The sequence below is a fragment of the Notechis scutatus genome, chromosome 15 (genome assembly GCF_049901735.1).
Source record: "Notechis scutatus isolate UNSWTSFEM ecotype Mainland chromosome 15, rNotScu1.2, whole genome shotgun sequence".
Taxonomy (NCBI): domain Eukaryota; kingdom Metazoa; phylum Chordata; class Lepidosauria; order Squamata; family Elapidae; genus Notechis; species Notechis scutatus.
This window is the reverse complement of record NC_142023.1, coordinates 4205210-4217354: the sequence shown is the minus strand read 5'-3', so window position 1 is coordinate 4217354 and position 12145 is coordinate 4205210. Positions and strand designations below refer to the sequence as shown.

General features: G+C 43.4%; 1 protein-coding gene across 1 annotated transcript in view; it reads right to left on the bottom strand.

Moving 5' to 3' along the window:
* Window positions 1–12145, bottom strand: part of COL27A1 (collagen type XXVII alpha 1 chain) — a 151035-nt gene that overhangs the window by 27065 nt on the left and 111825 nt on the right. Inside the window, exons 38-41 of the mRNA XM_087944256.1 lie at window positions 3103–3156; window positions 2632–2739; window positions 1801–1854; window positions 1240–1293 (exon numbers count right to left, since the gene is read on the bottom strand). Coding sequence (XP_087800382.1) covers window positions 1240–1293; window positions 1801–1854; window positions 2632–2739; window positions 3103–3156 — 270 coding nt within the window. The remainder of the gene's footprint in view (window positions 1–1239; window positions 1294–1800; window positions 1855–2631; window positions 2740–3102; window positions 3157–12145) is intronic.

The window sequence follows — 12145 nt, the reverse complement described above, 5'->3', positions numbered from 1 at the left end:
GATGGTTGATACTACAATTACAAATCAGTTGACAGCTCTCCCATCCAAGAATGACCAGATCTGACCCTGCTTAGCTTCTTCTTCTTCTTCTTCTTCTTCTTCTTCTTCTTCTTCTTCTTCTTCTTCTTCTTCTTCTTCTTCTTCTTCTTCTTCTTCTTCTTCTTCTTCTTCTTCTTCTTCTTCTTCTTCTTCTTCTTCTTCTTCTTCTTCTTCTTCTTCTTCTTCTTCTTCTTCCTCCTCCTCCTCCTCCTCCTCCTCCTCCTCCTCCTCCTCCTCCTCCTCTTCCTCTTCCTCTTCCTCCTCCTGCCATATCTGTCATTGTACATTGGTGATTGTGTTGGCAATCCTATTTTTATCAACAGCCACACAAAAAAGTGCTGTTGAGTTTTGTCCCAGCCAGTCCCTTAGAGATTTTGAAGCCATGATGTTCTTCTTCTACCTGGACTTTTGTTTGTCTTCAATCTTTTCTTAGAGGATTAAGTGAAGGATGCCGTATTTTTCTGGGTGTCGCATCATTTGTCTGACATATTCTAACTTTCACTTTTTAATGGTTTGGATGATTTCTCTTGGCTTTCTTGTGATCGAGAGGATGATCCAGCCATAAAGGTTACAGAGATATTGTGTTATAATTTAGGTCAAAGAGAGATCCAACCTAGAACCAAGGAGAACATTTCTGACAGTGAGAATTGAACAATTAATTAGTGGAATTTATGTATTTATGGAGGAGGAGGTGGTGGTGGTGGTTGGGTTGCCACAAAGAAGAGGGGGTCAACCTATTTTCCAAAGCACCAGAGGGCAGGACAAGAAGCAATGGATGGAAACTAAGCAAGGAGAGAAGCAAGCTAGAACCAAGGAGAAAAGTTCTGACATTTAGAACAATTAATCAGTGGAACAACTTGCCTCCAGAAGTTGTGAATACTCCAACACTGGAAGTTTTTAAGAAGAGACTGGACAGCCATTTGCCCAGGTACAGGTTCTCCTGCTTGAGAAGTGGGTTAGATTGGAGGACCTCCAAGGTCCCATCCAACCCTATTATTCTACGTTCTGTAATACCAGCCTACCTCCTTCACTCCTGATCTTCCCCTATAGCAATGGTTGGATGATGCCAGGATAGAGATTTTCAAGCTCAGAAGGTAGACTAAGAAATGACTCTCATCAAAAGATCTTTGCAATGAAGATGGACCATGTTAATTCCTTCTTTTGAACTTTCCCGTGCAACATCCATTCTGACCATTTTACCTTTTCCCCTTTAGGTCCAGGAAATCCAATGGGGCCTGGTGAGCCCGTGTGTCCCTGCAGAGGAGAAGAAAGGGAATGACAATGAAACTCCTTCCTCTGTTGAATTCTACTTTGGCCCATGGACCTTGGTGAATAGCCTTCAGCACCATGGACCTGATTTAGTCCTTTGTTCCTGGACTCCAGGATAGGTGGAACCCAGGGATTCCACGGTTCTCAACAGTTTGGGAGAACTGGTTGTTAACTTTCTGAGCAGTTTGGCAAACTGGTTGTTGGAAGAAATCATTAGGCTGGAGAACCAGTTGTTAAATTATCTGAATCCCACCACTGGTGGAACCTATCTCTCTCTCTCTCCCTTACTCCAATTCCACTCCTCATTCTAGGGATTTTCTCCAGAGGTGGAGAAAAGGGACACACATTTGAGAAGAAGCTGAGATGTCCCAAGCACACAAAAAAACCCCTGAGCTCCTGGTTACCAAAAGGCAATAAGATAAGTACTACACAGACCACTTCATGGTTGCTAAAAGGTAGTCTAGTGTAGCCACAACAGTCCCAAACCATTACCTGATAGCCTTTTAATCCCATCTCTCCTTGGATACCCATTTGGCCAGGAGGTCCCTGTGAAGAAAAAACAAAGAGTCAATTCCATCCTTGCTCTTCCTAAAATTGGTTCCGTATTTTAGCTGATGGGGAAAAAACGTTCTCTCTCTAGTTCATATCTATTCACACCATTTAAAGCTTCTGGTTTGAGCCTCTCAGCATTTGTGTTCTCAAGCCCTTCCTTTGGGAAACCTTCCAGGATCTTCTCCAAACTGAATGGACCCACCTGTTCTCTCCCAAACTTGTATGTGAGAGCTTCACTATTTTCCTCTAGTTCTTACCCTGTTTTCCCCAAAATACGACCTACCTTGAAAGTAAGTCATAGCTTGATTTTTACATGTGCGCCCGACGTAAGCCCTACCCCTCCCCCAAAATAAGCATTAATTAAGATCCCACCCACTCTAGAGTGAACAGGTAAATTAAGCTAGGGTGGGGATGAGGGATGGAAGTACCCTACTACTTACCTTTGGACAGTTGTAGCCAGGCCTTGTACACCCCGACACCTGCCTTGCCAGCCCATTTTTTTCCTGCAGCCAGCAAGGCTAGCAAGGCTTTCCTGAAGGCCTCTGTAGTTGACGACAAAGCTCTGAATCGATCCGGAGCTCTGTTATCATCTGCACATGCCTCCAGGAAAGCCTTGCCGGCCACAGAAGAAGTTCCTGAAGGCCTCTGACAGCAAAAAGGAGGCCGGGGGTGACATGTGCAAGTGAGGTTAACCAGTGGATGACTTCCCTGAAAATAAGACCTGTTTTAATGGATTATAACTCAAGAGTTCATTAAAAAGTTCATTCTCACCCTAGGTCCGAGGGTACCTCTTGATCCTTTGGGGCCTTGGGTCCCTCTTGAGCCCGTAGGTCCAGGTGGGCCCGTCTCTCCAAGTTGTCCTTCATGACCTTTGCTCCCCTGAAGAAAAGCAAACACATCAGCCATTGAAACCACGCTAGTCCCCATGGTTGAACGTCTGCCTAGGCCAAGACAACACCATTAAACTGGAAAGGTTGGGAAATGTCTCCCAATAAACCAACACAAATCAATTTTAAAATATTTAGCATGTCAAGGAAAAAGCTAGTTTAGATCTCTCCTGGATAGGCTAGTTCTCTGTATGCAGAAGATCTTTCATGTTCATCGAGTTCCATCTCCCCACAATCCAGTTACGTCCATTTCTATCAACTGCAAGGTCCCCATGCTGTCAACTCAGGGTGAAAGAGACCCAACAGAAAGCAGAAGAGATTCTTGTGAGAATAAAAAAGATGGAATCACTCATACCTTAAGTCCAGCTTTGCCTTTTTCTCCTTGATGGCCAGGTTTTCCTTCTGGACCCTGAGAAAAAGAGGGACATCAAGGATCAAGGCCTTCCAAAGACAAGAGTTTTATTAGAAAGACTTTTTCATACTAGAACCCATTTCAGACCAACCTGTGTTTTTTAGATTAGTAAGATTATTTCTTAGATAACCACGGTCATCTATGGAGATTCTCAGTCGTCCAGGTCATGGTTGTCCCAAATATGCTTTTTCAAAAGGCAACTGGACTTCCTTTGTTCTTCCATTTTTTCCAGAGCTGAAGAAGCTTCTTGGATGAGAAGCAAAACGTCTTCAAAGAAAACAACCAGAAAGTCGAGTTGCCTCTTGAAAAAGCAACTTGGGGACAACCAGGATCTGGATGACTGAGAATCTCCATAGACATTAATGTCATCTTTCATATCTACAGGCATACTTGGAGATAAACCTCTAAGTGGCCTCAATGACCCTTTAAAAGGGTGCAAATGACCAGCTGTCTGCAAGGAGGATAAATCCTTCCATTCCCCATCATCCAGTCAGAGCTGAAGAAGCTTCTTGGATGAGAAGTGAAACATCTTCAAGGAAAAAAACAGAAAGTCCAGTTGCCTCTTGAAAAAAAAAAACCTTTGGGACTAACCACAGTTCCACTGAATTACAACCATTCTACCCTGACTCACATTTTAAAACAAAGTAATTTAATATATTTTTCCACGGTTAATTTGAGAGTTGGCAAACCAATGGGTTTTTTCCCCCCAATTTCACACTGCCCAGACATTGCAATATATATATTTTAGTAGAAAGAAATTACACAACTAGCTTATCTGATTCAGGCAGGTAAAACTTTATCGGGACTCTCTGGAGCTACTGTGCCTTTAACTAAAAGCTTTCTTCCCCACCCTTATTTATTCTCATTTTGCCCATTTGGGGATTAGTGAGAAATCCCTCTCATGTATTATTTTTATTATTGTGATTTAAGTTTATACGACAGAGAATGAGGTGGCTGAATGGAGTGAGGAAGGCCTGGAGGAACGTTATCCATGGGGTCGCGATGGGTCAGGCATGACTTCGCAACTCACAACAACAAAGCTTATATGATTTAGGATTTAAGTCAGGGATGCCACCCATCTGTTTTGCAAAGAAAATGTTGTGGTTCGCCAACAGCCTGTGCAGACAGCAGCGGAATTGGACAGGGGAAGAACGGGGACCAGTCCGGGAGTCTGGGGAGGACTCGGACGAGGGTCCTGCCTCCAATGCAGACATGGGGCCAGGACCATCTGGGAGTGGGGTGCTGACTCTGGAACCTCTGGAGTCTGGCAGCAGCAAGGCAGAGGAACCAGGGGAGCCTGTTCCCAGTGCGCATATGTGCAGAACTGCCAGAAGATGAGAGCAGTTGAAACAAAAGGGGTGACTCAGGAGTAAGTCTTGGAGGTGATTGTCCCTCCCATAAGGTATAAAGGACAGGCAAAGGTAGAGAAACCTTTGCAGGAAGCAAAGTTGTTTGTTCTGTTCAGATTAATCATTGAAGCCCTGTGTGGACTTTGTACTTTGCTTTGTTTTTTTATAGTTCATTTGCACTCTAGTTGTTGGCAGCAATTCAAAGGAGATAAAGGTGGGTGCTTATCTCGAAGGGACTATTTGGGACTCATTACCGCCTGGGAATGAATATAATTCCCAGCATTGAAATAAAACAAGAGTTCTTTTAACTAAGTGTGTGCTTAATTATGATCTCAGGAAGCCTTGGTCAGAACCGAAAGCAAAGAAGGGAACAAGATTACACAGATTCCTTCATGATCTGGGAAGTGAGAGAATAGGTCACGATTATGACCAATTTAGGCCAGCAGACATCTGCACCAAAAAAAAAAAAGAATAATCATAAAAATGGAGTGAGGGAGGAAGAGAGAGGAGGCTGCTAGGTATTTTCCCAAGGATGCGAGATGACTCATCTCCATTTCATCACTTTGAACAGGGAAGCCAAGGGCCTCTGTTTCATGATTGAGTCCTGCAGTCCTGAGGCATCGAGCCAAGGAATTGGTGGGATGGAACTCAACAGCTGCCGGAGGGTTGATGAAATAATGAATTTGTACATTCCTCCCCCCCAAAATGAGGAGCTGAATCTTTCAAGAGGGCTTTGGCATTATCCCATTGAGCAAAACCTTGCTCTATATCAGATCCCTTGATATCAGAAGAACGGATGCTGAAGAAAATCATGCTTGATTTATCTCCAGATACTTCTGTCAGGGCTGCCGGCGGATCATTGACACTAGCCTCACAATCGATACAAAAGCTACGAGTGTGCAAAGAGCCATGGAAAGATACATGCCCAGCATTACAAGAGAAGACAGAAAGGCACATGGATTAGAGAACAGATGAAAGCATACGATGCCACCAAGAGAGTAAAAGAATTGAAATGGAAACAGGCTAATCACATATCAAGAAGAATGTCAACTTGTAAAACATTCCCATGCCTGTTTCCAAGTTGCCGTAAGAAAGAGGGAGCATACGGCAAATGAATTCAGAAGCACATTCCAACCTTATCTCAAAAAGATGGTAGCTAAGTTACCAGAGCTTTTGCCAGCAAAATTCCTTAACTGGAGAACGTGATTGATGACACCCAGGCTGTGAAGGTGCTTAATTGGAGAATCTGATTTATGACACACCCAGGGGGGAGGGGGGAAACAGGGTCACAGGGGACTATAAATTATGTAGGCCAGAGTTGGCTTCATACAGGTCGCACCAGTATGTCGCTCCTAATAAATTGTTTGAAGTTTTTTGAAGTTTGGCTCGAGGCTCATGATTTAATTAGGGCGATTGCTGGAATACTGACAAAGAACTGATGGCAGGTAGACCAAGGCAGTCATAGAATGGATCCCACTCGATCAAAAACATCCAGGAAAGAGACCAAAAACAAGATGGACATCAGCAAGTATGGCGGGCCCAATTGGTGAAAGAAAGATCAAAACCGTATTGGTTGGAAACATACAGAAGAAGCTTTTGTCCTGCAATGGATACACAATGGCTAAAATGAAGATGATGACTTCAATCCAGGTGGGAGAACCTTCTTCAGTTATAGACAAGATGTGGGAGAATGGTCAGAAGCAAGACAAGAGAGGTTGTTTTAGAAGGACCCGACACAGGAACATGTTGGAATTACAAATGTAATATAGAATAGAATTCTTTATTGGCCAAGTGTGATTGGACACACAAGGAATTTGCAATAGTGGCAGATATCTGTAACTTGGGTGTAGGATGAGAGTGAAGGTTTGTTCTCTGAACATTTTGTTACCAGGAATTTGTCTCTAGTGCATAAGCTCTCAATGTATATACAAACAACAAAGTGATAAGTCATAGATCATAAATCATAAGACACAATCATAAACCATAAGGTACAAACCACAAATGATAAATCATAAGATACCAATAGGAGAAGGAGAAGGAGGAAGAGAAAAGATGAGAAGGATAATAGCAATACAGCCCTACTACATGGGTAAATATCTTTGGGCATAAGATAGTGCTGCGGGAGTTAAATGTTTAGCAGAGTGATGGCATGGGGCAAAAAACTACCTCTAGGGTAGCAAAGGTAGCAACTAGCACTGATGATGTTACCTAGTTGAGTAATAAAACATCTGCAAGCTCAGAGAACACCAAGAACCCCTCATGTCAACCTTCAGCTACAAATATTCTCCTTTATGACTGTCTGTAACATGCAATACCCTATAGCGGTAGGGGAGGGCATAAGTTAAAACAGTTTATGTCCAGGATATGAGGGGTCTGTAGATATTTTCTCAGCCCTCTTTCTGGGTCACACAGTTATACAGGTCCTCAATGGAAGGCAGGCTGGTTGCAATTGTTTTATATTTGGATGTAACTGACACCTAAACAAAAAAAATGGACTCGTATGAAGCATCCACATTGTCATTAAATAGAGACAAGGAAGACACCCTCCAGATTTCCTGACATTTTCTATTACATTCCAGCAAGAACATCTCCTGAACCAAAGATCGTTGAAGAGAAACTTTTGTCTACACAGACAATGGCCTGAATGTCTCCAGGAAATTAGCTGAATTGGAGAGTTAGTCCCTCAATGACCTAACTATTTGTAGACTCATCAGAAACATGTTTTGTCTGCGTTCTCTCAGTCCTGGTGACTAATCCCCCATTGAAGAATTAACGATTTATAACTCCAGATCAGGGAGAAATAAATGGAATTGCTGACTGTGGGGAAAACTGATTCCTCTGTGGTCAGATGAATCCTCAAGACATTGAGCAGCCTTCCCAAACTGAGCACTCTCCAGAAGCTCCAATTCCCAAAATTCCCAGCCAACTTGACTATTTAAGCCCTAGATTACAAGATGCTCAAAGATAAGTTCTCAGCAAAATTTCTAAAAAAAGAGAATGGGCACATAGAGGAGAGACTCAGGTGGGCATCAAGAAGAAGATGGCAAACGTCCTAGAAGAACAAGATGTGCTTCTCAAAATAGAAGCCATCTCCAATGTAATGAATAAGAGGCAACTTAGATGATGGTCCCAATCAAACAGAACATTTGTAGCTCAGGGTTGACCTGTGGGGTCCTTGGTGCTCTCTGAGCTTGGTGGGCTTCTTGCAGATGTTTCATGACCCAACTGGGAAACATCCATATGTAATGGAGGGGTAATGAAGCATCTGCAAGAAAACCATCAAGCTCAGAGAGCACCAAGGATCCCAGAGATGATAAAATCCTTCTGATAAAGTCACCTAAGATTCATGAGTTTCTGGGCTGAAAAAGTCATCGAAAGGAAGGTGATCCAAGACAAGAAGGGGGACCAATCTGGGACTTCAAACATGCTTCTAGAAGACACTTAGAAGGCTGAAAGATGCCAGAGCAAATGATATACTTTGATCCTTTAATCTGATACCATCTACATGGGCAGCTGCTCACTGGTTCGCTCAATGACATAGAACGAATCTTTCCTTAGAATTTCAAGTGGGAGGGAGAATGGATTTAACAGAGATTAAGTCCCTGCCCTGAGAAAAGACACACACAATTCTGTTCAAGGTCATTCATTCACCGCCTCCCTTACACTCATTCTGGATCATTGTCTCCAAGATGAGAATTTGGGAATAGAGAGAGAGAGAGAGAAAGAGAGGGACCCCTTTGCTGGAATCTAGGGAGAGAACATGTTAGATCTTAGACATTCATTTCAGAGTTGCTCTCCTTCCAACTTGTACCGGCTTAAAAAATAAACAATGAATGTCAGCTGGATAAAACTTCCCCATCCCAAATCTTGGATTCAACTTTCACAAGCAACAAATGTTCCTGCCAATTCACACTGAAGGAAGATGTGATGCCTATTTTCTCCTCCTCTGCTTTGCTAAAGAAGAGCCATATTTCCCAGCACTGAATTCACAGAGGGGGGATTTATGTATTTATTTAGGTACCGTGTTTTTGTTTTTTTCTTCATTCCTTCAACCAAATTCTTGGGAGTTCCCATCAAAGAATTCTCATGAATCGCTGCAAGGAAGCTTGCCCACTAGGCTGGGCCCCAGATGACAGAGGGAGTCAAGAGTTATGTTTCTGTTCAGAAGATCAAACTGCATGGCCTAAAAGCTGAGTCAAGGGTGAAACAGCTGACCAAAATGAAAAATCAGGACTCAAAAAGATTGATCCTCAGCAGATCAGAGCCCAAAGCCAAGTAATTGGGATTTTCTCAAAAAAACAAAAACAAAAAAGAATTATTGGATTGCAGTGGAAATCTGTTCCATTAATAATACGGTTTTCTTTCTCATCTTCAGGTAGATTTGGAAACCTTCTAAATGTCCCCACCAGTTTACATTTCATGGATGAGCAGAAGATGTCTCCCACAGAGTCCAGAATGGGATAGGGTCTCCTGGACTAGAAGACCTCCAACTCCCTTCTTACTCAATCATTCTGCAATTCAATCTGTGACCTTCAAGTTGTGCTATACAATGGTTTCTAGAAGCTCTTGAAGGATGTTTCTGGTTGAAGAAGGTCACCTGAAGCAGAAATCACGTTGGACACCTTCACCAAGATTCTGAAGACATGTCTATTTTGTCATGTCCACCGAAGAGATGAAAATGGCTGTTTTCTTGATGACTTTAGATCTGTCCTAGACACTGTACCCAGTGGTGGGATGCTGCTGGTTTAACAACCGGTTCGGGGAGCACGCACGCATGCATGCCTGAGCCGCTTGCATGCAGCGCTGAAAATGGAGTATTTAGAAGCTCAGTTGCTTACTTTCCAAGTCAGCAACAGTAAGTAGAACAGTGAGGGAAGGGGAAATCAGCTGTGCCGTGCAATTGAGCTGAGCTACAAAGCAGGAAATAAAGGATAGGATAGGGCGGGGACAACTGATTGTTGGAACTACCGGTTCACGCAAACCGGTCTGAACCGGCAGCATCCCACCGTTCATCACATAAAAATAGTGAAATAAGAGAGAGATTTGACTTACTCATGTCTCAGACTTAACTATTATTTGGCTCCTATTCTTTCAGAACCCTGTGATTGTCAAGAAACCAAGTTCAACCTCACAGTCTACTCTATCCTGGCTAGGAATCCCCCAAAGTTTTAATTTCTTCCCCATTTTTAAACGGGAACTAACCCAAAGCACACTTCCACAAGCAATAGGCAGACGGGAAAGCCATTTTCATCAGCTGGAGCCAATTTTCTGCCAACGGTTCTTGATTTTTATTTTTTTTAAATCTACTACGGTGGGATATTTCCAACGAGTGAACATGCTTGAAAGATCTGTAGGCTAGCCTACGAACGGGATTGAAACATTGCATTTTGGAAGAAAACAGGAAGAAAAGACACAAGAGTTAGAAAAGGAGACTTGCTACAGGCCGGAAAACCAGGCTCCAAATCTGATTTCGCCCCCTCGCCCTCAGCTGCATAATTTGACTCCTGTCTCCACCGCTTTGCTTATCCATTCATCACCCCAAACCACAGCGAGCAAAAACAGAAATTAGGTTTTGTAAACCATGGGCCTTGCTGCCAGCGTGCCATGCCAAGCATGTCTCCGCCGCTTTCCCTGTCACAAGGAGAACTCTGTGCCTTGTAGAAGAAGTCTAGCAGGAGAAACCAGAAACAACACCAATCTCCATGGCCGAAGAGGTCCAGAGGACGTTGTGTTTCCTCAAAGACCTTCAGATGGTCCATTCTGAACTCCTCCATAAATAAGCGAGGAAGAAGAGAGAGAAGGAAGAACAGAGTTCTCTTCCTTGCTACAAAGAAATAGCAAAAAGAGAGAGAGAGAGAGAAAGGGAGGGAGAGAGGGAGAGTCTCTTTTCTCCCGGCATGATGTGTTTCATTATTGGCCAACTTCACAAATTATTTTCTTGGAACTGTAAAAATAAGATTAGTTCATATGGCACACGAAAGGCAGCTTATTATGAAAAAAATATGCTTGGCAACAGAGAGCCATTGAAAAGCTTCAGCCTGGCTTGGCCAGTTCGTTGGCTCACTCAATCTTCTACAGGAGGAGTCAGGGGAGAAACCAGCAAGATGTATAGAGCAAGATTGAATTGCTAACTCGGGCATACAAAACCTTTGCTAGACCAATACTCAAAATACAGAATACAATATTCTGTCTGGAATCCGCACTGCATATCGGACATTAATACAATTTTAGCGAGTCCAGAAGTATTTCACGAGAAGAGTCCTCCACTCCTCTGCTCGCAACAGAATACCCCACACCACCACGCTTGAGATTTTGGGCTTGGACAACCTAGAACTAAGCCACCTACGGTTGGACTTAAGCATAGTACATAAAATCATCTGTTACAATGTCCTACCCATCAGTGACTACTTCAACTTCAACCGCAACAATACAAGAGCACACAACAGATGCAAACTCAAGGTAAACTACTTCAAACTCGATTGCAGAAAGTACGACTTTCAGCAACAGAGTGGTCAATGCCTGGAATGCACTACCTGACTCTGTTGTTACATCCTCTAACCTCCACTCCTTTAACCTCAAACTAACCACTATCGACCTCACCCCCTTCCTAAGAGGTGTGCAAGGGGCGTGCATAAGCACACAATTGTACCTTCCGTCCCTGTCCTATTGTCCCCATTTATTCGTATCTACTTCCTGTATTCATACTCATGTTTATTCTTATACCTATCATCTTGTAAGCGATTGACAAATCAAATCAAATCAATAAATGAAAATAAAATGTATAGGCAAGTGTTTCAGCCTGGCTCCTAGTGGGCTGCCTCCAGCAGCGGGCAAGCTGGCACTGATGGATGTAGAATGAGCTCTTCGGTTGGTCTTGACCAACACAAAAGAACATGATTGTCTGCTGAAGATTCTGCAGAGGATGGAGCCCAGTGAAGACAGGCAGGATGACCATCCAGCAGAGGTCATCGTCTCTCCATGGTTTCTCCTGCAAAGGTCCATCCTACCTTCTGTGTGACCTCCAGGCTCTCAGCTCTTTCCTCCTCAAAACCTTCATCTCTTCTCTTCCTCGTCTACTTGTCTTCCACTCAACCAATCAATCAGAATGGAGTTGGAAGGGAACTTAGTCCAACCCATTCCCTCCCTAATTCTTCTTCTCCTTGTATGTTCTTCCTCCTTCCTCCATTATTCCATTCCTCTACTTCATGCCTCCTTAATCTGTCCTAGCTCCCCCACCCTTTTCTTCCCTCTTTTTCTCCTTCCTTCTCTTAACCAGGTTTGCGGATCAAATCTCTCTCCAGGGTTTGGATCGTAAGGAAGAGGAATGGCCACAAAAGCCACAGCCATCCCATTGTAAGCCATTTCTGGCTCCAGATTCTCCACGGGAATCCAGACAGAAGGAAACGGTTCGGGAGAAGAGATGGATTGGAGGTGGAATCTGCGGCCCGATGCAAAAGCAAGGATGGAATTGGGAAACCAGAAAGGAAAAAGAAGACTTCAAAAGTGGGAAAAGAAAAGCGTGGATGAGACTGCAAAGGACAAGCAGCTGAAGGAGAAGACACGTTTGCAAAAAGCAACCTCCATGAACCTACTACAGATCCAGCAGCATACTTACAACAGTTCATTTAGTGACCATT